Below are 25,095 nucleotides of genomic sequence, written 5' to 3' on the forward strand. Positions count from 1 at the left end.
CATGTTATCATGTTGGTTATTACTCTAATCTCATGTTGTTGTTACTGTAATCTCATGTTATCATGTTGGTTGTTACTCTAATCTCATGTTATCATGTTGGTTGTTACTCTAATCTCATGTTATCATGTTGGTTGTTACTCTAATCTCATGTTATCATGTTGGTTGTTACTGTAATCTCATGTTATCATGTTGGTTGTTACTCTAATCTCATGTTATCATGTTGGTTGTTACTGTAATCTCATGTTGTTGTTACTGTAATCTCATGTTATCATGTTGGTTGTTACTCTAATCTCATGTTATCATGTTGGTTGTTACTGTAATCTCATGTTATCATGTTGGTTGTTACTCTAATCTCATGTTATCATGTTGGTTGTTACTCTAATCTCATGTTATCATGTTGGTTGTTACTCTAATCTCATGTTATCATGTTGGTTGTTACTCTAATCTCATGTTATCATGTTGGTTGTTACTCTAATCTCACATAATCATGTTGGTTATTACTCTAATCTCATGTTATCATGTTGTTGTTACTCTAATCTCATTTTATCATGTTGGTTGTTATTCTAATCTCATGTTATCATGTTGTTACTCTAATCTCATTTTATCATGTTGGTTGTTACTCTAATCTCATGTTATCATGTTGGTTGTTACTCTAATCTCATGTGGGTTGTTACTCTAATCTCATGGTATCATGTTGGTTGTTACTGTAATCTCATGTTATCATGTTGGTTGTTACTCTAATCTCATGTTACCATGTTGGTTGTTACTCTAATCTCATGTTATCATGTTGGTTGTTACTCTAATCTCATGTTATCATGTTGCTTGTTACTCTAATCTCATGTTATCATGTTGGTTGTTACTCTAATCTCATGTTATCATGTTGGTTGTTACTCTAATCTCATATTGTTGTGACACTAATCTCATGTTATCATGTTGTTGTTACTCTAATCTCATGTTATCATGTTGGTTGTTATTCTAATCTCATGTTATCATGTTGGTTGTTACTCTAATCTCATGTTATCATGTTGGTTGTTACTCTAATCTCATGTTGTTGTTACTGTAATCTCATGTTATCATGTTGGTTGTTACTCTAATCTCATGTTATCATGTTGGTTCTTACTCTAATCTCATGTTATCATGTTGGTTGTTACTCTAATCTCATGTTGTTGTTACTGTAATCTCATGTTATCATGTTGGTTGTTACTCTAATCTCATGTTATCATGTTGGTTCTTACTCTAATCTCATGTTATCATGTTGGTTGTTACTCTAATCTCATGTTATCATGTTGGTTGTTACTCTAATCTCATGTTATCATGTTGGTTGTTACTCTAATCTCATGTTATCATGTTGGTTATTACTCTAATATCATGTTATCATGTTGCTTGTTACTCTAATTTCATGTTATCATGTTGGTTGTTACTCTAATCTCATGTTATCATGTTGGTTATTACTCTAATATCATGTTATCATGTTGCTTGTTACTCTAATCTCATGTTATCATGTTGGTTATTACTCTAATCTCACGTTATCATGTTGGTTATTAATCTCATGTTATCATGTTGGTTATTACTCTAATCTCATGTTATCATGTTGTTGTTACTCTAATCTCATGTTATCATGTTGGTTGTTACTCTAATCTCATGTTAGCATGTTGGTTGTTACTCTAATTTCATGTTGTTGTTACTCTAATCTCATGGTACCATGTTGGTTGTTACTCTAATCTCATGTTATCATGTTGGTTGTTTCTCTAATCTCATGTTATCATGTTGGTTGTTATTCTAATCTCATGTTATCATGTTGGTTGTTACTCTAATCTCATGTTGTTGTTACTGTAATCTCATGTTATCATGTTGGTTGTTACTCTAATCTCATGTTATCATGTTGGTTGTTACTCTAATCTCATGTTATCATGTTGGTTGTTACTCTAATCTCATGTTATCATGTTGGTTGTTACTCTAATCTCATGTTATCATGTTGGTTATTACTCTAATCTCATGTTGTTGTTACTGTAATCTCATGTTATCATGTTGGTTGTTACTCTAATCTCATGTTATCATGTTGGTTGTTACTCTAATCTCATGTTATCATGTTGGTTGTTACTCTAATCTCATGTTATCATGTTGGTTGTTACTCTAATCTCATGTTATCATGTTGGTTGTTACTCTAATCTCACATAATCATGTTGGTTATTATTCTAATCTCATGTTATCATGTTGGTTATTACTCTAATATCATGTTATCATGTTGGTTGTTACTCTAATATCATGTTATCATGTTGGTTGTTACTCTAATCTCATGTTATCATGTTGGTTATTACTCTAATCTCATGTTGGTTGTTACTCTAATCTCATGTTATCATGTTGGTTGTTACTCTAATCTCATGTTATCATGTTGGTTGTTACTCTAATCTCACATAATCATGTTGGTTATTACTCTAATCTCATGTTATCATGTTGGTTATTACTCTAATATCATGTTATCATGTTGCTTGTTACTCTAATCTCATGTTATCATGTTGGTTATTACTCTAATCTCACGTTATCATGTTGGTTATTAATCTCATGTTATCATGTTGGTTATTACTCTAATCTCATGTTATCATGTTGTTGTTACTCTAATCTCATGTTATCATGTTGGTTGTTACTCTAATCTCATGTTATCATGTTGGTTGTTACTCTAATCTCATGTTGTTACTGTAATCTCATGTTATCATGTTGGTTGTTACTCTAATCTCATGTTATCATGTTGGTTGTTACTCTAATCTCATGTTATCATGTTGGTTGTTACTCTAATCTCATGTTAGCATGTTGGTTATTACTCTAATCTCATGTTGTTGTTACTGTAATCTCATGTTATCATGTTGGTTGTTACTCTAATCTCATGTTATCATGTTGGTTGTTACTCTTATCTCATGTTATCATGTTGGTTGTTACTCTAATCTCATGTTATCATGTTGGTTGTTACTCTAATCTCATGTTATCATGTTGGTTATTACTCTAATCTCACGTTATCATGTTGGTTATTAATCTCATGTTATCATGTTGGTTATTACTCTATTCTCATGTTATCATGTTGTTGTTACTCTAATCTCATGTTATCATGTTGGTTGTTACTCTAATCTCATGTTATCATGTTGGTTGTTACTCTAATTTCATGTTGTTGTTACTCTAATCTCATGTTACCATGTTGGTTGTTACTCTAATCTCATGTTATCATGTTGCTTGTTACTCTAATCTCATGTTATCATGTTGGTTGTTACTCTAATCTCATGTTGTTGTTACTGTAATCTCATTTTATCATGTTGGTTGTTACTCTAATCTCATGTTATCATGTTGGTTGTTACTCTAATCTCATGTTATCATGTTGGTTGTTACTCTAATCTCATGTTATCATGTTGGTTGTTACTCTAATCTCATGTTATCATGTTGGTTGTTACTCTAATCTCATGTTATCATGTTGGTTGTTACTCTAATCTCATGTTATCATGTTGGTTATTACTCTAATCTCATGTTGGTTGTTACTCTAATCTCATGTTATCATGTTGGTTGTTACTCTAATCTCATGTTATCATGTTGGTTGTTACTCTAATCTCATGTTATCATGTTGGTTGTTACTCTAATCTCATGTTGTTGTTACTGTAATCTCATGTTATCATGTTGGTTGTTACTCTAATCTCATGTTATCATGTTGGTTGTTACTCTAATCTCATGTTATCATGTTGGTTGTTACTCTAATCTAATGTTATCATGTTGGTTATTACTCTAATCTCATGTTATCATGTTGGTTGTTATTCTAATCTCATGTTATCATGTTGGTTGTTACTCTAATCTCATGTTGTTGTTACTGTAATCTCATGTTATCATGTTGGTTGTTACTCTAATCTCATGTTATCATGTTGGTTGTTACTCTAATCTCATGTTATCATGTTGGTTATTATTCTAATATAATGTTATCATGTTGGTTATTACTCTAATCTCATGTTATCATGTTGGTTGTTACTCTAATCTCATGTTGTTGTTACTGTAATCTCATGTTATCATGTTGGTTATTACTCTAATCTCATGTTATCATGTTGGTTGTTATTCTAATCTAATGTTATCATGTTGGTTGTTACTCTAATCTCATGTTGTTGTTACTGTAATCTCATGTTATCATGTTGGTTGTTACTCTAATCTCATGTTATCATGTTGGTTGTTACTCTAATCTCATGTTATCATGTTGGTTGTTACTCTAATCTCATGTTATCATGTTGGTTGTTAATCTAATCTCATGTTATCATGTTGGTTGTTACTCTAATCTCATGTTATCATGTTGGTTATTACTCTAATCTCATGTTGTTGTTACTGTAATCTCATGTTATCATGTTGGTTGTTACTCTAATCTCATGTTATCATGTTGGTTGTTACTCTAATCTCATGTTATCATGTTGGTTGTTACTCTAATCTCATGTTATCATGTTGGTTGTTACTGTAATCTCATGTTATCATGTTGGTTGTTACTCTAATCTCATGTTATCATGTTGGTTGTTACTGTAATCTCATGTTGTTGTTACTGTAATCTCATGTTATCATGTTGGTTGTTACTCTAATCTCATGTTATCATGTTGGTTGTTACTGTAATCTCATGTTATCATGTTGGTTGTTACTCTAATCTCATGTTATCATGTTGGTTGTTACTCTAATCTCATGTTATCATGTTGGTTGTTACTCTAATCTCATGTTATCATGTTGGTTGTTACTCTAATCTCATGTTATCATGTTGGTTGTTACTCTAATCTCACATAATCATGTTGGTTATTACTCTAATCTCATGTTATCATGTTGTTGTTACTCTAATCTCATTTTATCATGTTGGTTGTTATTCTAATCTCATGTTATCATGTTGTTACTCTAATCTCATTTTATCATGTTGGTTGTTACTCTAATCTCATGTTATCATGTTGGTTGTTACTCTAATCTCATGTGGGTTGTTACTCTAATCTCATGGTATCATGTTGGTTGTTACTGTAATCTCATGTTATCATGTTGGTTGTTACTCTAATCTCATGTTACCATGTTGGTTGTTACTCTAATCTCATGTTATCATGTTGGTTGTTACTCTAATCTCATGTTATCATGTTGCTTGTTACTCTAATCTCATGTTATCATGTTGGTTGTTACTCTAATCTCATGTTATCATGTTGGTTGTTACTCTAATCTCATATTGTTGTGACACTAATCTCATGTTATCATGTTGTTGTTACTCTAATCTCATGTTATCATGTTGGTTGTTATTCTAATCTCATGTTATCATGTTGGTTGTTACTCTAATCTCATGTTATCATGTTGTTACTCTAATCTCATTTTATCATGTTGGTTGTTACTCTAATCTCATGTTATCATGTTGGTTGTTACTCTAATCTCATGTTGGTTGTTACTCTAATCTCATGTTATCATGTTGGTTGTTACTCTAATCTCATGTTATCATGTTGGTTGTTACTCTAATCTCATGTTGGTTGTTACTCTAATCTCATGGTATCATGTTGGTTGTTACTGTAATCTCATGTTATCATGTTGGTTGTTACTCTAATCTCATGTTATCATGTTGGTTGTTACGCTAATCTCATGTTATCATGTTGGTTGTTACTCTAATCTCATGTTGGTTGTTACTCTAATCTCATGTTATCATGTTGGTCGTTACTCTAATCTCATGTTATCATGTTGGTTGTTACTCTAATCTCATGTTATCATGTTGGTTGTTACTCTAATCTCCTGTTATCATGTTGGTTGTTACTCTAATCTCCTGTTATCATGTTGGTTGTTACTCTAATCTCATGTTATCATGTTGGTTGTTACTCTAATCTCATGTTATCATGTTGGTTGTTACTCTAATCTCATGTTATCATGTTGGTTGTTACTCTAATCTCATGTTATCATGTTGGTTGTTACTCTAATCTCATGTTGTTGTGACATTAATCTCATGTTATCATGTTGTTGTTACTCTAATCTCATGTTATCATGTTGGTTGTTATTCTAATCTCATGTTATCATGTTGGTTGTTACTCTAATCTCATGTTGGTTGTTACTCTAATCTCCTGTTATCATGTTGGTTGTTACTCTAATCTCCTGTTATCATGTTGGTTGTTACTCTAATCTCATGTTATCATGTTGGTTGTTACTCTAATCTCATGTTATCATGTTGGTTGTTACTCTAATCTCATGTTGGTTTTTACTCTAATCTCATGTTATCATGTTGGTTGTTACTCTAATCTCATGTTGTTGTTACTGTAATCTCATGTTATCATGTTGTTACTCTAATCTCATTTTATCATGTTGGTTGTTACTCTAATCTCATGTTATCATGTTGGTTGTTACTCTAATCTCATGTTGGTTGTTACTCTAATCTCATGTTATCATGTTGGTTGTTACTCTAATCTCATGTTATCATGTTGGTTGTTACTCTAATCTCATGTTGGTTGTTACTATAATCTCATGTTATCATGTTGGTTGTTACTCTAATCTCCTGTTATCATGTTGGTTGTTACTCTAATCTCATGTTATCATGTTGGTTGTTACTCTAATCTCATGTTATCATGTTGGTTGTTACTCTAATCTCATGTTATCATGTTGGTTGTTACGCTAATCTCATGTTATCATGTTGGTTGTTACTCTAATCTCATGTTGGTTGTTACTCTAATCTCATGTTATCATGTTGGTTGTTACTCTAATCTCATGTTATCATGTTGGTTGTTACTCTAATCTCATGTTATCATGTTGGTTGTTACTCTAATCTCATGTTATCATGTTGGTTGTTACTCTAATCTCATGTTAGCATGTTGGTTATTACTCTAATCTCATGTTGTTGTTACTGTAATCTCATGTTATCATGTTGGTTGTTACTCTAATCTCATGTTATCATGTTGGTTGTTACTCTTATCTCATGTTATCATGTTGGTTGTTACTCTAATCTCATGTTATCATGTTGGTTGTTACTCTAATCTCATGTTATCATGTTGGTTATTACTCTAATCTCACGTTATCATGTTGGTTATTAATCTCATGTTATCATGTTGGTTATTACTCTATTCTCATGTTATCATGTTGTTGTTACTCTAATCTCATGTTATCATGTTGGTTGTTACTCTAATCTCATGTTATCATGTTGGTTGTTACTCTAATTTCATGTTGTTGTTACTCTAATCTCATGTTACCATGTTGGTTGTTACTCTAATCTCATGTTATCATGTTGCTTGTTACTCTAATCTCATGTTATCATGTTGGTTGTTACTCTAATCTCATGTTGTTGTTACTGTAATCTCATTTTATCATGTTGGTTGTTACTCTAATCTCATGTTATCATGTTGGTTGTTACTCTAATCTCATGTTATCATGTTGGTTGTTACTCTAATCTCATGTTATCATGTTGGTTGTTACTCTAATCTCATGTTATCATGTTGGTTGTTACTCTAATCTCATGTTATCATGTTGGTTGTTACTCTAATCTCATGTTATCATGTTGGTTATTACTCTAATCTCATGTTGGTTGTTACTCTAATCTCATGTTATCATGTTGGTTGTTACTCTAATCTCATGTTATCATGTTGGTTGTTACTCTAATCTCATGTTATCATGTTGGTTGTTACTCTAATCTCATGTTGTTGTTACTGTAATCTCATGTTATCATGTTGGTTGTTACTCTAATCTCATGTTATCATGTTGGTTGTTACTCTAATCTAATGTTATCATGTTGGTTATTACTCTAATCTCATGTTATCATGTTGGTTGTTATTCTAATCTCATGTTATCATGTTGGTTGTTACTCTAATCTCATGTTGTTGTTACTGTAATCTCATGTTATCATGTTGGTTGTTACTCTAATCTCATGTTATCATGTTGGTTGTTACTCTAATCTCATGTTATCATGTTGGTTATTATTCTAATATAATGTTATCATGTTGGTTATTACTCTAATCTCATGTTATCATGTTGGTTGTTACTCTAATCTCATGTTGTTGTTACTGTAATCTCATGTTATCATGTTGGTTATTACTCTAATCTCATGTTATCATGTTGGTTGTTATTCTAATCTAATGTTATCATGTTGGTTGTTACTCTAATCTCATGTTGTTGTTACTGTAATCTCATGTTATCATGTTGGTTGTTACTCTAATCTCATGTTATCATGTTGGTTGTTACTCTAATCTCATGTTATCATGTTGGTTGTTACTCTAATCTCATGTTATCATGTTGGTTGTTAATCTAATCTCATGTTATCATGTTGGTTGTTACTCTAATCTCATGTTATCATGTTGGTTATTACTCTAATCTCATGTTGTTGTTACTGTAATCTCATGTTATCATGTTGGTTGTTACTCTAATCTCATGTTATCATGTTGGTTGTTACTCTAATCTCCTGTTATCATGTTGGTTGTTACTCTAATCTCATGTTATCATGTTTGTTGTTACTGTAATCTCATGTTATCATGTTGGTTGTTACTCTAATCTCATGTTATCATGTTGGTTGTTACTCTAATCTCATGTTGTTGTTACTGTAATCTCATGTTATCATGTTGGTTGTTACTCTAATCTCATGTTATCATGTTGGTTGTTACTGTAATCTCATGTTATCATGTTGGTTGTTACTCTAATCTCATGTTATCATGTTGGTTGTTACTCTAATCTCATGTTATCATGTTGGTTGTTACTCTAATCTCATGTTATCATGTTGGTTGTTACTCTAATCTCATGTTATCATGTTGGTTGTTACTCTAATCTCACATAATCATGTTGGTTATTACTCTAATCTCATGTTATCATGTTGTTGTTACTCTAATCTCATTTTATCATGTTGGTTGTTATTCTAATCTCATGTTATCATGTTGTTACTCTAATCTCATTTTATCATGTTGGTTGTTACTCTAATCTCATGTTATCATGTTGGTTGTTACTCTAATCTCATGTGGGTTGTTACTCTAATCTCATGGTATCATGTTGGTTGTTACTGTAATCTCATGTTATCATGTTGGTTGTTACTCTAATCTCATGTTACCATGTTGGTTGTTACTCTAATCTCATGTTATCATGTTGGTTGTTACTCTAATCTCATGTTATCATGTTGCTTGTTACTCTAATCTCATGTTATCATGTTGGTTGTTACTCTAATCTCATGTTATCATGTTGGTTGTTACTCTAATCTCATATTGTTGTGACACTAATCTCATGTTATCATGTTGTTGTTACTCTAATCTCATGTTATCATGTTGGTTGTTATTCTAATCTCATGTTATCATGTTGGTTGTTACTCTAATCTCATGTTATCATGTTGTTACTCTAATCTCATTTTATCATGTTGGTTGTTACTCTAATCTCATGTTATCATGTTGGTTGTTACTCTAATCTCATGTTGGTTGTTACTCTAATCTCATGTTATCATGTTGGTTGTTACTCTAATCTCATGTTATCATGTTGGTTGTTACTCTAATCTCATGTTGGTTGTTACTCTAATCTCATGGTATCATGTTGGTTGTTACTGTAATCTCATGTTATCATGTTGGTTGTTACTCTAATCTCATGTTATCATGTTGGTTGTTACGCTAATCTCATGTTATCATGTTGGTTGTTACTCTAATCTCATGTTGGTTGTTACTCTAATCTCATGTTATCATGTTGGTCGTTACTCTAATCTCATGTTATCATGTTGGTTGTTACTCTAATCTCATGTTATCATGTTGGTTGTTACTCTAATCTCCTGTTATCATGTTGGTTGTTACTCTAATCTCCTGTTATCATGTTGGTTGTTACTCTAATCTCATGTTATCATGTTGGTTGTTACTCTAATCTCATGTTATCATGTTGGTTGTTACTCTAATCTCATGTTATCATGTTGGTTGTTACTCTAATCTCATGTTATCATGTTGGTTGTTACTCTAATCTCATGTTGTTGTGACATTAATCTCATGTTATCATGTTGTTGTTACTCTAATCTCATGTTATCATGTTGGTTGTTATTCTAATCTCATGTTATCATGTTGGTTGTTACTCTAATCTCATGTTGGTTGTTACTCTAATCTCCTGTTATCATGTTGGTTGTTACTCTAATCTCCTGTTATCATGTTGGTTGTTACTCTAATCTCATGTTATCATGTTGGTTGTTACTCTAATCTCATGTTATCATGTTGGTTGTTACTCTAATCTCATGTTGGTTGTTACTCTAATCTCATGTTATCATGTTGGTTGTTACTCTAATCTCATGTTGTTGTTACTGTAATCTCATGTTATCATGTTGTTACTCTAATCTCATTTTATCATGTTGGTTGTTACTCTAATCTCATGTTATCATGTTGGTTGTTACTCTAATCTCATGTTGGTTGTTACTCTAATCTCATGTTATCATGTTGGTTGTTACTCTAATCTCATGTTATCATGTTGGTTGTTACTCTAATCTCATGTTGGTTGTTACTATAATCTCATGTTATCATGTTGGTTGTTACTCTAATCTCCTGTTATCATGTTGGTTGTTACTCTAATCTCATGTTATCATGTTGGTTGTTACTCTAATCTCATGTTATCATGTTGGTTGTTACTCTAATCTCATGTTATCATGTTGGTTGTTACGCTAATCTCATGTTATCATGTTGGTTGTTACTCTAATCTCATGTTGGTTGTTACTCTAATCTCATGTTATCATGTTGGTTGTTACTCTAATCTCATGTTATCATGTTGGTTGTTATTCTAATCTCATGTTATCATGTTGTTACTCTAATCTCATGTTATCATGTTGGTTGTTACTCTAATCTCATGTTATCATGTTGGTTGTTACTCTAATCTCATGTTATCATGTTGGTTGTTACTCTAATCTCATGTTGGTTGTTACTCTAATCTCATGTTATCATGTTGGTTGTTACTCTAATCTCATGTTATCATGTTGGTTGTTACTCTAATCTCATGTTGGTTGTTACTATAATCTCATGTTATCATGTTGGTTGTTACTCTAATCTCCTGTTATCATGTTGGTTGTTACTCTAATCTCATGTTATCATGTTGGTTGTTACTCTAATCTCATGTTATCATGTTGGTTGTTACTCTAATCTCATGTTATCATGTTGTTACTCTAATCTCATGTTATCATGTTGGTTGTTACTCTAATCTCATGTTATCATGTTGGTTGTTACTCTAATCTCATGTTATCATGTTGGTTGTTACTCTAATCTCATGTTGGTTGTTACTCTAATCTCATGTTGGTTGTTACTCTAATCTCATGTTGTTACTCTAATCTCATGTTGTTACTCTAATCTCATGTTATCATGTTGGTTGTTACTCTAATCTCATGTTCTCATGTTGGTTATTACTCTAGTCTCATGTTATCATGTTGTTGTTACTCTAATCTCATGTTATCATCATCATTTATGATGCTTTTATTAGCCAGAATCACCTACAAAAAGAACGATGCGACTGGCCTTCAATTGAACGTTTTAACGCGTTTTATAGCCTACAGTTCACAATAACAGGAAACAATTACATGTAATCACTGAAATTAAAATGAAGATGTTGGTGGAAACGCTTTTATGCACAAATACTGATATGGTAACCATCATATCAAAGCCGACATGGAATTCCCCAGGGACATGTTGTGCAGACTGGAAATCAGCGCTTTATTAGGCTACAGATGAAATACATGATGGTGAACTTCGCACAGTGGTGAAATTGTGCACGGTGATGAGCTTGCTGCTCTTTTCCAATAAATATTGCGGGTTTGATTTGGGAGGCATGATAATCGATGCTTGGCTGATGTTTGACAAATTAAAATTATCTCGCTCTTTTATCTGGATTATAATATCATCATGTAGAGGCTCTAGCCAACAGCGCACGTGCCAATATCATTTATTTTGGGTGAGAAAATCCTCAGTAAAGTTGAAAATGAGATTGAAACCCATTTATCTTGTATTTTCTTATTTGGTACATGTGTATTTAACCTCAAAATGTATTTTGATGGAACAAATTGCAATCATATCAAATCATTCATTATCAATGTCCAAATAATTTCAACGTAATTCAGCTGTACTATCAGCCACAAGTAGGAAGTACTAATTCTCCCACAATGCTCTTTGTCCTCTAGGACACGCCTTCTTGAGGAAGTGGCTCCTCCTCTCTGACCCCGACGACCTCTCGGCCGGGGCCAAAGGTTACCTGAAGGTCAGCCTCTTCGTATTGGCTGCAGGCGACGAAGCTCCAGTGAGTCATGATTCAATTACCTATATTGTTGAGTTGATCTCGGTATCTGTTGGATTATTAATGACCTCTGATCTCTTTTGGATTATTAATGACCTCTGATCTCTTTTGGATTATTAATGATCTCTGATCTCTTTTGGATTATTAATGATCTCTGATCTCTTTTGGATTATTAATGACCTCTGATCTCTTTTGGATTATTAATGATCTCTGATCTGTTTTGGATTATTAATGACCTCTGATCTCTTTTGGATTATTAATGATCTCTGATCTGTTTTGGATTATTAATGATCTCTGATCTCTTTTGGATTATTAATGATCTCTGATCTCATTTGGATTATTATATACAATGCTATCTGTCTCATATCTGTCCACTTGGTTCTCTCTGTGTCTCTCCATCTATTTGTTTTCTAGTACATATTAAGTGTTTGTACATCTGTTCCGATATACAGTACCATTCAAAAGTTTGGACACACCTACTCATTCTAGGGTTTTTCTTTATTTAATGTTTTTTCTTCTACATTCACTATTATTCTACATTGTAGAATAGTAGTGAAGACATTGAAACTATGAAATAACACATATGGAATCATGTAGTAACCAAAAAAAGTGATAAATAAAAAAATATTTTAGATTGTTCAAAGTAGCCACCCTTTGGCTTGATGACAGCTTTGCACACTCTTGGCATTCTCTCAACCAGCTTCATGAGGAATGCTTTTACAACAGTCTTTAAGCAGTTCCCACATATGCTGAGCACTGCTGCTTTTCCTTTACTGCACGGTCCAAACCATCTCAATTGGGTGATTGTGGAGGCCAGGTCATCTGATGCAGCACTCCGTCACTGTCCTTCTTGGTCAAATAGCTCTTACACAGCCTGGAGGTGTGTTTTGGGTCATTGTCCTGTTGAAAAACAAATGATAGTCCCACTAAGTGCAAACCAGATGGGATGGCATATCACTGTAGAATGCTGTGGTAGCAATGCTGGTTAAATGTGCCTTGAATTCTAAATAAATCACAGACAATGTCACCAGCAAAGCACCATCACACCTCCTCCTCCATGCTTCACGGTGGGAACCACACATGCGGAGATCATCCGTTCACCTACTCTGCGTCTCACAAAGACACGGCGATTGGCACCAAAAATCTCAAATTTGGACTCATCACACCAAAGGACAGATTTCCACCGGTCTAATGTCCATTTCTCGTGTTTCTTGGTCCAAGCAAGTCTCTTCTTATTGGTCCTTTAGAAGTGGTTTCTTTGCAGCAATTCGACCATAAAGGCCTGATTCATTCAGTCTCCTCTGAACAGTTGATGTTGAGATGTGTCTGTTACTTAAACTCTGTGAAGCATTTATTTGGCCTGCAATTTCTGAGGCTGGTAACTCTAATGAACGTAGCCTCTGCAGCAGAGGTACCTTTGGGTCTTCCTTTCCTGTGGTGGTCCTCATGAGAGCCAGGTAACTCTAATGAGTGTATCCTCTGCAGCAGAGGTAACTCTAGGTCTTCCTTTCCTGTGGCGGTCCTCATGAGAGCCAGTTAACTCTAATGAATGTATTCTCTGCAGCAGAGGTACCTCTGGGTCTTCCCTTCCTGTGGTAGTCCTCATGAGAGCCAGTTAACTCTAATGAATGTATTCTCTGCAGCAGAGGTAACTCTGGGTCTTCCATTTCCTGTGGTGGTCCTCGTGAGAGCCAGTTAACTCTAATGAACGTAGCCTCTGCAGCAGAGGTAACTTTGGGTCTTCCTTTCCTGTGGCGGTCCTCATGAGAGCCAGTTAACTCTAATGAACTTATCCTCTGCAGCAGAGGTACCTCTGGGTCTTCCTTTCCTGTGGTGGTCCTCATGAGAGCCAGTTAACTCTAATGAATGTATTCTCTGCAGCAGAGGTAACTCTGGGTCTTCCATTTCCTGTGGTGGTCCTCGTGAGAGCCAGTTTCATCATAGCGCTTGATGGTTTTTGTGACTGCACTTGAAGAAACTTTAAAAGTTTTTGACATTTTCCGGATTGACTGACCTTCCTGTCTTAATGTAATGATGAACTGTCATATCCTCTTTGCTTATTTGAGCTGTTCCTGTGATAATATGGACTTGGTCTCTTACCAAATAGGGCTATCTTTTCTGTATACCACCCTTACCTTGTCACAACACAACTGATTGGTTCAAATGCGATGCGATAGCAATGAAAGAAATTCCAGAAATGAACTTTTAACAAGGTACAACTTGGAGGGTATAATGAGGATTTATTCCGTCTGTAATAAAACTCTTTGAGGGGAAAAACGAATTATACATCTTTCTCTCTCTTTCTCTGTCTCTCTTTCTCTCTCTCTCTCTCTCTCTCTCTCTCTCTCTGTCCCTCTTTCTCTGTCTCCCTCTTTCTCTCTCTCTCTCTCTCTCTCTGTCCCTCTTTCTCTGTCTCCCTCTTTCTCTCTCTCTCTCTCTCTCTCTCTCTCTGTCCCTCTTTCTCTGTCTCCCTCTCTCTCTCTCTCTCTGTCCCTCTTTCTCTCTCTCTCTCTCTCTCTCTCTCTCTCTCTCTCTCTCTCTCTCTGTCCCTCTTTCTCTCTCTCTCGCTCTCTCTCTGTGTCCCTCTTTCTCTCTCTCTCTCTCCTTCTCTCTGTCTCTCTGCCCCCCCCCTCTCTCTCTCTCTCTCTCTCTCTCTCTCTCTCTCTCTCTCTCTCTGTCTCCCAGGTGGATAAGAAGGAGGGAGTGGTGGATAAGGAGGATATAGAGGGGAACCTGTTGCGTCCTGCTGGACTCACACTCAGAGGAGCCATTTTCACACTCAAAGTATTCAGAGCTGAGGACCTGCCTCAGAGTGAGTGTGTCTGTTTGTCTGTGTGTGTACTCTGTTTTGTTCCTCTCATAATGTAGGAAATATGTGTTTGCGTGATATTGTTAACAATAAAATAATTATCTTCACAGTGGACGATGCCTTTATGGATGGGATGAGACAGGTCCTGGGATTCGACAGCAACAGGAAGAACCTGGTCGACCCCTTAGTTGAAGTCAACTTCGCTGGAAAAACGGTAAACACACACATGCTAGCAAACCTGTGTGACACACAGACATAGATCAACATGTGACTTATATTAAACATACTAAACTACACAGACACTAACTACACAGAGACTAACTACACAGAGACTACACTACACAGAGACAAACTACACAGAGACTAAACTACACAGAGACTAACTACACAGAGACTAACTACACAGAGACTAACTACACAGACCCTAACTACACAGACACTAACTACACAGACCCTAACTACAGAGACACTAACTACACAGGCACTAACTACACAGACACTCACTACACAGACACTAACTACACAGACACTCACTACACAGACACTAACTACACAGACACTCACTACACAGACACCCACTACACAGACACTCACTACACAGACACTAACTACACAGACACTCACTACACAGACACTAACTACACAGACACTCACTACACAGACACCCACTACACAGACACTCACTACACAGACACTAACTACACAGACACTCACTACACAGACACTAAACTACACAGACACTAAACTACACAGACACTCACTACACAGACATTACACTACACAGGCACTAAACTACACAGAGACTTTCTACACAGACACTCACTACACAGACACTAACTACACAGACATGAACTACACAGACACTCACTACACAGGCACTGACTACACAGGCACTGACTACACAGGCACTCACTACACAGGCACTCACTACACAGGCACTCACTACACAGGCACTGACTACACAGGCACTGACTACACAGGCACTCACTACACAGGCACTCACTACACAGGCACTGACTACACAGGCACTCACTACACAGACACTAACTTCACAGACACTAAACTACACAGACACTAAACTACACAGACACAACACAGACACTAAACTACACAGACACTACACTTAAACTAAACTACACAGACACTAAACTACACAGACACTACACTACACAGACACTACACTTAAACTAAACTACAAAGACACTAAACTACACATACACTACACTACACAGACACTACACTTAAACTAAACTACACAGACACTAAACTACACAGACACTACACTTAAACTAAACTACACAGACACTAAACTACACAGACACTACACTTAAACTAAACTACACAAACACTAAACTACACAGACACTAAACTACACAGACACTACACTTAAACTAAACTACACAGACACTACACTACACAGACACTACACTACACAGACACTACACTACACAGACACTAAACTACACACATTTTCACATTTCCATGTTTTCATTCCTTCCTTCCAGATGTGCAGTAAGATCATGGAGAAGAATGCCAACCCTCAGTGGAATCAAAGCCTGGCCATGCCCATACGGGTACATATAATATATATCTAGTAATTAATACTACTATTATATAATATACAGTGGGGAGAACAAGTATTTGATACACTGCCGATTTTGCAGGTTTTCCTACTTACAAAGAATGTAGAGGTCTGTAATTTTTATCATAGGTTCACTTCAACTGTGAGAGACGGAATCTAAAACAAAAATCCAGAAAATCACATTGTATGATTTTTATGTAATTAATTTGCATTTTATTGCATGACATAAGTATTTGATACATCAGAAAAGCAGAACTTAATATTTGGTACAGAAACCTTTGTTTGCAATTACAGAGATCATACATTTCCTGTAGTTCTTGACCAGGTTTGCACACACTGCAGCAGGGATTTTGGCCCACTCCTCCATACAGACCTTCTCCAGATCCTTCAGGTTTCGGGACTGTCGCTGGGCAATACGGACTTTCAGCTCCCTCCAAATATTTTCTATTGGGTTCAGGTCTGGAGACTGGCTAGGCCACTCCAGGACCTTGAGATGCTTCTTACGGAGCCACTCCTTAGTTGCCCTGGCTGTGTGTTTCGGGTCGTTGTCATGCTGGAAGACCCAACCACGACCCATCTTCAATGCTCTTACTGAGGGAAGGAGGTTGTTGGCCAAGATCTCGCAATACATGGGCCCATCCATCCTCCCCTCAATACGGTGCAGTCGTCCTGTCCCCTTTGCAGAAAAGCATCCCCAAAGAATGATGTTTCCACCTCCATGCTTCACGGTTGGGATGGTGTCCTTGGGGTTGTACTCATCCTTCTTCCTCCAAACACGGCGAATGGAGTTTAGACCAAAAAGCTCTATTTTTATCTCATCAGACCACATGACCTTCTCCCATTCCTCCTCTGGATCATCCAGATGGTCATTGGCAAACTTCAGACGGGCCTGGACATGCGCTGGCTTGAGCAGGGGGACCTTGCGTGCTCTGCAGGATTTTAATCCATGACGGCGTAGTGTGTTACTAATGGTTTTCTTTGAGACTATGGTCCCAGCTCTCTTCAGGTCGTTGACCAGGTCCTGCCGTGTAGTTCTGGGCTGATCCCTCACCTTCCTCATGATCATTGATGCCCCACGAGGTGAGATCTTGCATGAAGCCCCAGACCGAGGGTGATTGACCGTCATCTTGAACTTCTTCCATTTTCTAATAATTGCGCCAATAGTTGTTGCCTTCTCACCAAGCTGCTTGCCTATTGTCCTGTAGCCCATCCCAGCCTTGTGCAGGTCTACAATTTATCCCTGATGTCCTTACACCCTTTCTGGTCTTGGCCATTGTGGAGAGGTTGTAGTCTGTTTGATTGAGTGTGTGGACAGGTGTCTTTTATACAAGTAACGAGTTCAAACAGGTGCAGTTAATACAGGTAATGAGTGGAGAACAGGAGGGATTCTTAAAGAAAAACTGACAGGTCTGTGAGAGCCGGAATTCTTACTGGTTGGTAGGTGATCAAATACTTATGTCATGCAATAAAATGCAAATTAATTACTTAAAAATCATACAATGGGATTTTCTGGATTTTTGTTTTAGATTCCGTCTCTCACAGTTGAAGTGTACCTATGATAAAAATTACAGACCTCTACATTCTTTTGTAAGTCGGAAAACCTGCCAAATCGGCAGTGTATCAAATACTTGTTCTCCCAGTCCTCCTACGAACCCTTTACTCTTCTTCTCCCAGTTCCCCTCCATGTGTGAAAAGATGAGGGTTCGTGTCCTGGACTGGGACCGAGCCAGCCACAATGATGTCATCGGGACCGCCCATCTCTGCATGTCTAAGATCTCTGCCCCGGGAGGAGCGATAGATGGTGAGACACTGATCTCGACTGGTTTGGACTGGTTTGGACTGGTCTGGACTGGTCTGGACTGGCTTGGACTGGTCTGGACTGGTTTGGACTGGTTTGGACTGGTCTGGACTGGTTTGGACTGGTTTGGACTGGTCTGGACTGGTTTGGACTGGTCTGGACTGGTTTGGACTGGTTTGGACTGGTCTGGACTGGTTTGGACTAGTATGGACTGGTTTGGTCTGGACTGGTTTGGACTGGTTTGGACTGGTCTGGACTGGTTTGGACTAGTGTGAACTGGTTTGGTCTGGACTGTTTTGGACTGGTCTGGACTGGTTTGAGTGGTTTGGACTGGTTTGAGTGGTTTGTGACACTGGTCTGCACTAGTCTTAACTGACTGGTTTTGACAATTGGTGTTTACTGGTTTGGACTGGTTTTTCCACTGGAGCACTGGTCTGGACTGGTTTTGGTTGTGGCTGTTATAGCAAAGTACTGCAGTAGCATGGAAGGGCTATGAACTACCATCGTTTCATTTGCTGTTTGATACTGACACTTGCGATGATTCACCTCAGCTATTAATACCCATAGTATTGATCAATATAATACTGATATCAGCTATTAATACCCATAGTATTGATCAATATAATACTGATATCAGCTATTAATACCCATAGTATTGATCAATATAATACTGATATCAGCTATTAATACCCATAGTATTGATCAATATAATACTGATATCAGCTATTAATACCCATAGTATTGATCAATATAATACTGATATCAGCTATTAATACCCATAGTATTGATCAATATAATACTGATATCAGCTATTAATACCCATAGTATTGATCAATATAATACTGATATCAGCTATTAATACCCATAGTATTGATCAATATAATACTGATATCAGCTATTAATACCCATAGTATTGATCAATATAATACTGATATCAGCTATTAATACCCATAGTATTGATCAATATTGATATCAGCTATTAATACCCATAGTATTGATCAATATTGATATCAGCTATTAATACCCATAGTATTGATCAATATAATACTGATATCAGCTATTAATACCCATAGTATTGATCAATATTGATATCAGCTATTAATACCCATAGTATTGATCAATATTGATATCAGCTATTAATACCCATAGTATTGATTCCTATTGATATCAGCTATTAATACCCATAGTATTGATCAATATTTATTATCAGCTATTAATACCCATAGTATTGATCAATATTTAATATCAGCTATTAATACCCATAGTATTGGTCAATATTGATATCAGCTATTAATACCCATAGTATTGGTCAATATTGATATCAGCTATTAATACCCATAGTATTGATTAATATAAAATTGATATCAGCTATTAATACCCATAGTATTGATTATCATAATATTAATATCAGCTATTAATACCAATAGTTGATCAATACTGATATCAGCTATCAATACCCATAGTCGATTAACACTGATATCAGCTATCAATTCCCATAGTTGATCAACACTGATATCAGCTACCAATACCCATAGTTGATAAATATAATATTGATCTCAGCTACCAATACCCTTATGATCCTTGGTGTGATGCATGGATTGGTTTTGGTTTTCCTTTGTCTAGTTGGTTGAGCCACAGTGAGCATTGTGTTGGTAGGACTTCCTTCAGGGCTTCCTGTATGGTAGTGTGTGTTGGTAGGACTTCCTGTACAGTAGTGTGTTGGTAGGACTTCCTGTACGGTAGTGTGTGTTGGTAGGACTTCCTGTATGGTAGTGTGTGTTGGTAGGACTTCCTGTATGGTAGTGTGTTGGTAGGACTTCCTGTATGGTAGTGTGTTGGTAGGACTTCCTGTATGGTAGTGTGTTGGTAGGACTTCCTGTATGGTAGTGTGTGTTGGTAGGACTTCCTGTATGGTAGTGTGTTGGTAGGACTTCCTGTATGGTAGTGTGTTGGTAGGACTTCCTGTATGGTAGTGTGTGTTGGTAGGACTTCCTTCAGGACTTCCTGTACGGTAGTGTGTTGGTTGGACTTCCTTCAGGACTTCCTGTATGGTAGTGTGTTGGTAGGACTTCCTGTATGGTAGTGTGTTGGTAGGACTTCCTGTACGGTAGTGTGTTGGTAGGACTTCCTGTATGGTAGTGTGTTGGTAGGACTTCCTGTATGGTAGTGTGTTGGTAGGACTTCCTGTATGGTAGTGTGATGGTAGGACTTCCTTCAGGACTTCCTGAACTCGTTCTGTCTCTGTCCTAATGTCTCCTATCATCTCCCTCTGCATTCAGATGAATTGGTCCCAAGGAACCTTCAGAGTTTCAGTACGTCTTGTATCTTATTTTCCATGTTTCCATGTTTGATCGACCCTTACCAATAGATCCAGCATGTTACTGAACCAAGGTTCTTCCACGTCGACCTCTGGTTCCATCATGACTGTCAAGTTTGGTTGTCTTTCTATTGATCCCAACCTGTTAGTGGTGAAACTAAAACATCCCCTCCATGTTGGGTCTGTTGTGGATGACAGTTTCCTTTAATTGATCCCAACCTGTATTGTAATGGGTGAAACTAAAACATCCCCTCCATGTTGTGTCTGTTGTGGATGACAGTTTCCTTTAATTGATCCCAACCTGTATTGTAATGGGTGAAACTAAAACATCTCCTCCATGTTGGGTCTGTAGTGGATGACAGTCTGGGTTTCCTGCCGACCTTTGGCCCCTGCTACGTCAACCTGTACGGAAGCCTCAGGGAGTTCACCGCCTTCAACGACCCCCACGAGGCTCTCAACTTGGGCAAGGTAATTGATTGATTGGTTAATGGGTTGATTGATTGGTTGATTGATTCATTATTCATTCATTCCCTCGAGCAAACAGCAACAGCGATACATCTTTGGGAAGTTTGATGAACAATCTGTTGAATGATGAGCTGTATTTTGCGCTCTTGCTCTCTCTCTCGCTCTCTCTGTCTCTCTCTCTCTCTGATTCTCTCTCTCTGATTCTCTCTCTCTCTCTCGCTCTCTCTGTCTCTCTCTCTCTCTGATTCTCTCTCTCTCTCTCTCGCTCTCTCTGTCTCTCTCTTTCTCTCTGATTCTCTCTCTCTCTCTCTCTCTCTCTCTCGCTCTCTCTCTCTCTCTCGCTCTCTCTGTCTCTCTCTCTCTCTGATTCTCTCTCTCTGATTCTCTCTCTCTGATTCTCTCTGATTCTCTCTCTCTCCCTGATTCTCTCTGATTCTCTCTCTCTCTCTCTCTCTTGCTCTCTGTCACTCTCTCTCTCTCTGATTCTCTCTCTCTGATTCTCTCTGATTCTCTCTCTCTCTCTCTCTCTCTCTCTCTCTCTCTCTTGCTCTCTGTCACTCTCTGATTCTCTCTGATTCTCTCTCTTTCTCTGATTCTCTCTCTCTCTCTCTCTCTCTCTCTCTCTCTCTCATCTCTGATTCTCTCTCTCTCTCTCTGATTCTCTCTCTCTCTCTGATTCTCTCTGTGTGTGTCTCTCTCTCTCTCTCTGTCTCTCTCTCGCTCTCTCTGTCTCTCTCTCTCTCTCTCTCGCTCTCTGTCTCTCTCTCTCTGATTCTCTCTCTCTCTCGCTCTCTCTGTCTCTCTCTCTCTCTCTCTCTCTGCTCTCTCTGTCTCTCTCTCTCTCTGATTCTCTCTCTGATTCTCTCTCTCTGATTCTCTCTCTCTCTCTGATTCTCTCTGATTCTCTCTCTCTCTCTCTTGCTCTCTGTCACTCTCTCTCTCTGATTCTCTCTCTCTCTGATTCTCTCTCTCTCTCTGATTCTCTCTCTCTCTCTCTCTCTCTCTTGCTCTCTGTCACTCTCTGATTCTCTCTGATTCTCTCTCTCTCTCTCTCTCTCTTGCTCTCTGTCCTCTTCTCTCTCTCTGATTCTCTCTCTCTCTCTTCTCTCTCTCTCTCTCTCTGTCATCTCTGATTCTCTCTGATCTCTCTCTCTTCTCTCTCTGTCACTCTCTGATTCTCTCTCTCTCTGCTCTCTCTCTCTCTCTCTCTCTCTCTCTCTGATTCTCTCTCTCTCTGATTCTCTCTGATTCTCTCTCTCTCTGATTCTCTCTCTCTCTGATTCTCTCTGATTCTCTCTCTCTCTCTCTCTCTCTCTCTCTCTCTGTTCTCTCTGATCTCTCTCTCTCTCTCTCTCTCTCTCTCTCTCTCTGATTCTCTCTCTCTCTCTGATTCTCTCTGATTCTCTCTCTCTCTCTCTCTCTCTCTCTCTCTGATTCTCTCTCTCTCTCTCTCTCTTGCTCTCTGTCACTCTCTGATTCTCTCTCTCTCTCTCTCTCTCTGATTCTCTCTCTCTCTGATTCTCTCTCTCTCTCTCTCTGATTCTCTCTCTCTCTCTCTCTCTCTCTCTCTCTCTCTCTCTCTCTCTCTCTCTCTGATTCTCTCTCTCTCTCTCTCTGATTCTCTCTGATTCTCTCTCTGATTCTCTCTCTCTCTCTGATTCTCTCTCTCTCTGATTCTCTCTCTCTCTCTCTGATTCTCTCTGATTCTCTCTCTCTCTCTCTCTCTCTCTCTCTCTCTCTCTCTCTCTGATTCTCTCTGATTCTCTCTCTCTCTTATTCTCTGATTCTCTCTCTCTCTCTGATTCTCTCTGTCACTCTCTCTCTCTGATTCTCTCTCTCTGATCTCTCTCTCTCTCTGTCCTCTCTCTTCTCTCTGATCTCTCTCTCTCTTCTCTCTCTCTCTGATTCTCTCTGATCTCTCTGATTCTCTCTGATTCTCTCTCTCTCTGATTCTCTCTCTCTCTCTCTCTCTCTTGCTCTCTGTCACTCTCTCTCTCTCTGATTCTCTCTCTCTCTGATTCTCTCTCTCTCTCTCTCTCTCTGATTCTCTCTCTCTCTCTCTCTCTCTCTCTCTGATTCTCTCTCTCTCTCTCTCTCTGTCTCTCTCTCTCTCTCTCTCTCTCTCTCTCTCTCTCTCTCTCTCTCTCTCTCTGATTCTCTGATTCTCTCTGATTCTCTCTCTCTCTCTCTCTCTCTCTTGCTCTCTCTCTGATTCTCTCTGATTCTCTCTTCTCTCTGATTCTCTCTCTCTCTCTCTTCTCTCTCTCTCTCTCTCTTCTCTCTTGCTTCTCTCTCTCTCTGATTCTCTCTGATTCTCTCTCTCTCTCTCTCTCTCTCTCTCTCTCTCTCTGATTCTCTCTGATCTCTCTCTCTCTCTCTCTCTCTCTCTCTCTCTTCTCTCTCTCTCTCTCTGATTCTCTCTCTTCTCTCTCTGATTCTCTCTCTCTCTCTCTGTCTCTCTCTCTTCTCTGATCTCTCTCTCTTCTCTCTGATCTCTCTGATCTCTCTTCTCTCTGATTCTCTCTCTCTCTCTCTCTCTCTCTCTCTCTCTCTCTCTCTGATTCTCTCTCTCTCTCTCTCTGATTCTCTCTCTCTCTCTCTCTCTGATTCTCTCTGATTCTCTCTCTCTCTCTGATTCTCTCTCTCTCTGATTCTCTCTCTCTCTCTCTGATTCTCTCTCTCTCTCTCTCTCTCTCTCTCTTCTCTCTCTCTCTCTCTCTCTCTCTCTCTCTCTGATTCTCTCTCTCTCTCTCTCTCTCTCTCTCTCTTGCTCTCTCTCTCTCTCTGATTCTCTCTGATTCTCTCTCTCTCTCTCTCTCTCTCTTGCTCTCTGTCACTCTCTCTGATTCTCTCTGATTCTCTCTCTCTCTCTCTGATTCTCTCTCTCTCTGATTCTCTCTCTCTCTCTGATTCTCTCTGATTCTCTCTCTCTCTCTCTCTCTCTCTCTCTCTGATTCTCTCTCTCTCTCTCTGATTCTCTCTGATTCTCTCTCTCTCTCTATTCTCTCTCTCTCTCTCTCTCTGCTCTCTGTCTCTCTCTCTCTCTCTGATTCTCTCTCTCTCTCTCTCTCTCTCTTCTCTCTGATTCTCTCTGATTCTCTCTCTCTCTCTCTCTCTCTCTTGCTCTCTCTCTCTCTGATTCTCTGATTCTCTCTCTCTCTCTCTCTCTCTCTCTCTCTCTCTCTCTCTCTCTCTGATTCTCTCTGATTCTCTCTCTCTCTCTCTGATTCTCTCTCTTCTCTCTCTCTCTCTCTCTCTCTCTCTCTGATTCTCTCTGATTCTCTCTCTCTCTGATTCTCTCTCTCTCTCTTTCTCTCTGTCACTCTCTGATTCTCTCTGATTCTCTCTCTCTCTCTCTCTGATTCTCTCTCTCTCTGATTCTCTCTGATTCTCTCTCTCTCTCTCTGATTCTCTCTCTCTGATTCTCTCTCTCTCTCTGATTCTCTCTGATTCTCTCTCTCTCTCTCTCTCTCTCTCTCTCTCTTGCTCTCTGTCACTCTCTGATTCTCTCTGATTCTCTCTCTCTCTTCTCTCTCTCTCTGATTCTCTCTCTCTGATTCTCTCTCTCTCTCTCTCTTCTCTCTTCTCTCTCTCTCTCTCTCTCTCTCTCTCTCTCTCTCTCTCTCTCTGCTCTCTGTCACTCTCTCTGATTCTCTCTGATTCTTCTCTCTCTCTGATTCTCTCTCTCTCTCTCTCTCTCTCTCTCTCTCTCTCTCTCTGATTCTCTGATTCTCTCTCTCTCTCTCTGATTCTCTCTCTCTCTCTCTCTCTCTCTCTCTTCTCTCTGTCTCTCTCTGATTCTCTCTCTCTCTTCTCTCTCTCTCTTGATTCTCTCTCTCTGATTCTCTCTGATTCTCTCTCTCTCTCTCTCTCTCTCTCTCTCTCTGCTCTCTGTCACTCTCTCTGATTCTCTCTGA

At 37.9% G+C, this 25,095-nt stretch overlaps 1 protein-coding gene across 1 annotated transcript in view; it reads left to right on the forward strand.

Moving 5' to 3' along the window:
* dysf (dysferlin, limb girdle muscular dystrophy 2B (autosomal recessive)) overlaps positions 1-25,095 on the forward strand; it is a 322,514-nt gene that overhangs the window by 87,066 nt on the left and 210,353 nt on the right. Inside the window, exons 12-18 of the mRNA XM_065026004.1 lie at positions 12,095-12,210; positions 14,893-15,019; positions 15,127-15,230; positions 16,522-16,590; positions 18,273-18,399; positions 20,676-20,708; positions 21,066-21,181. Coding sequence (XP_064882076.1) covers positions 12,095-12,210; positions 14,893-15,019; positions 15,127-15,230; positions 16,522-16,590; positions 18,273-18,399; positions 20,676-20,708; positions 21,066-21,181 — 692 coding nt within the window. The remainder of the gene's footprint in view (positions 1-12,094; positions 12,211-14,892; positions 15,020-15,126; positions 15,231-16,521; positions 16,591-18,272; positions 18,400-20,675; positions 20,709-21,065; positions 21,182-25,095) is intronic.

Source organism: Oncorhynchus nerka, linkage group LG12, assembly GCF_034236695.1.
Source record: "Oncorhynchus nerka isolate Pitt River linkage group LG12, Oner_Uvic_2.0, whole genome shotgun sequence".
NCBI classification, from domain to species: domain Eukaryota; kingdom Metazoa; phylum Chordata; class Actinopteri; order Salmoniformes; family Salmonidae; genus Oncorhynchus; species Oncorhynchus nerka.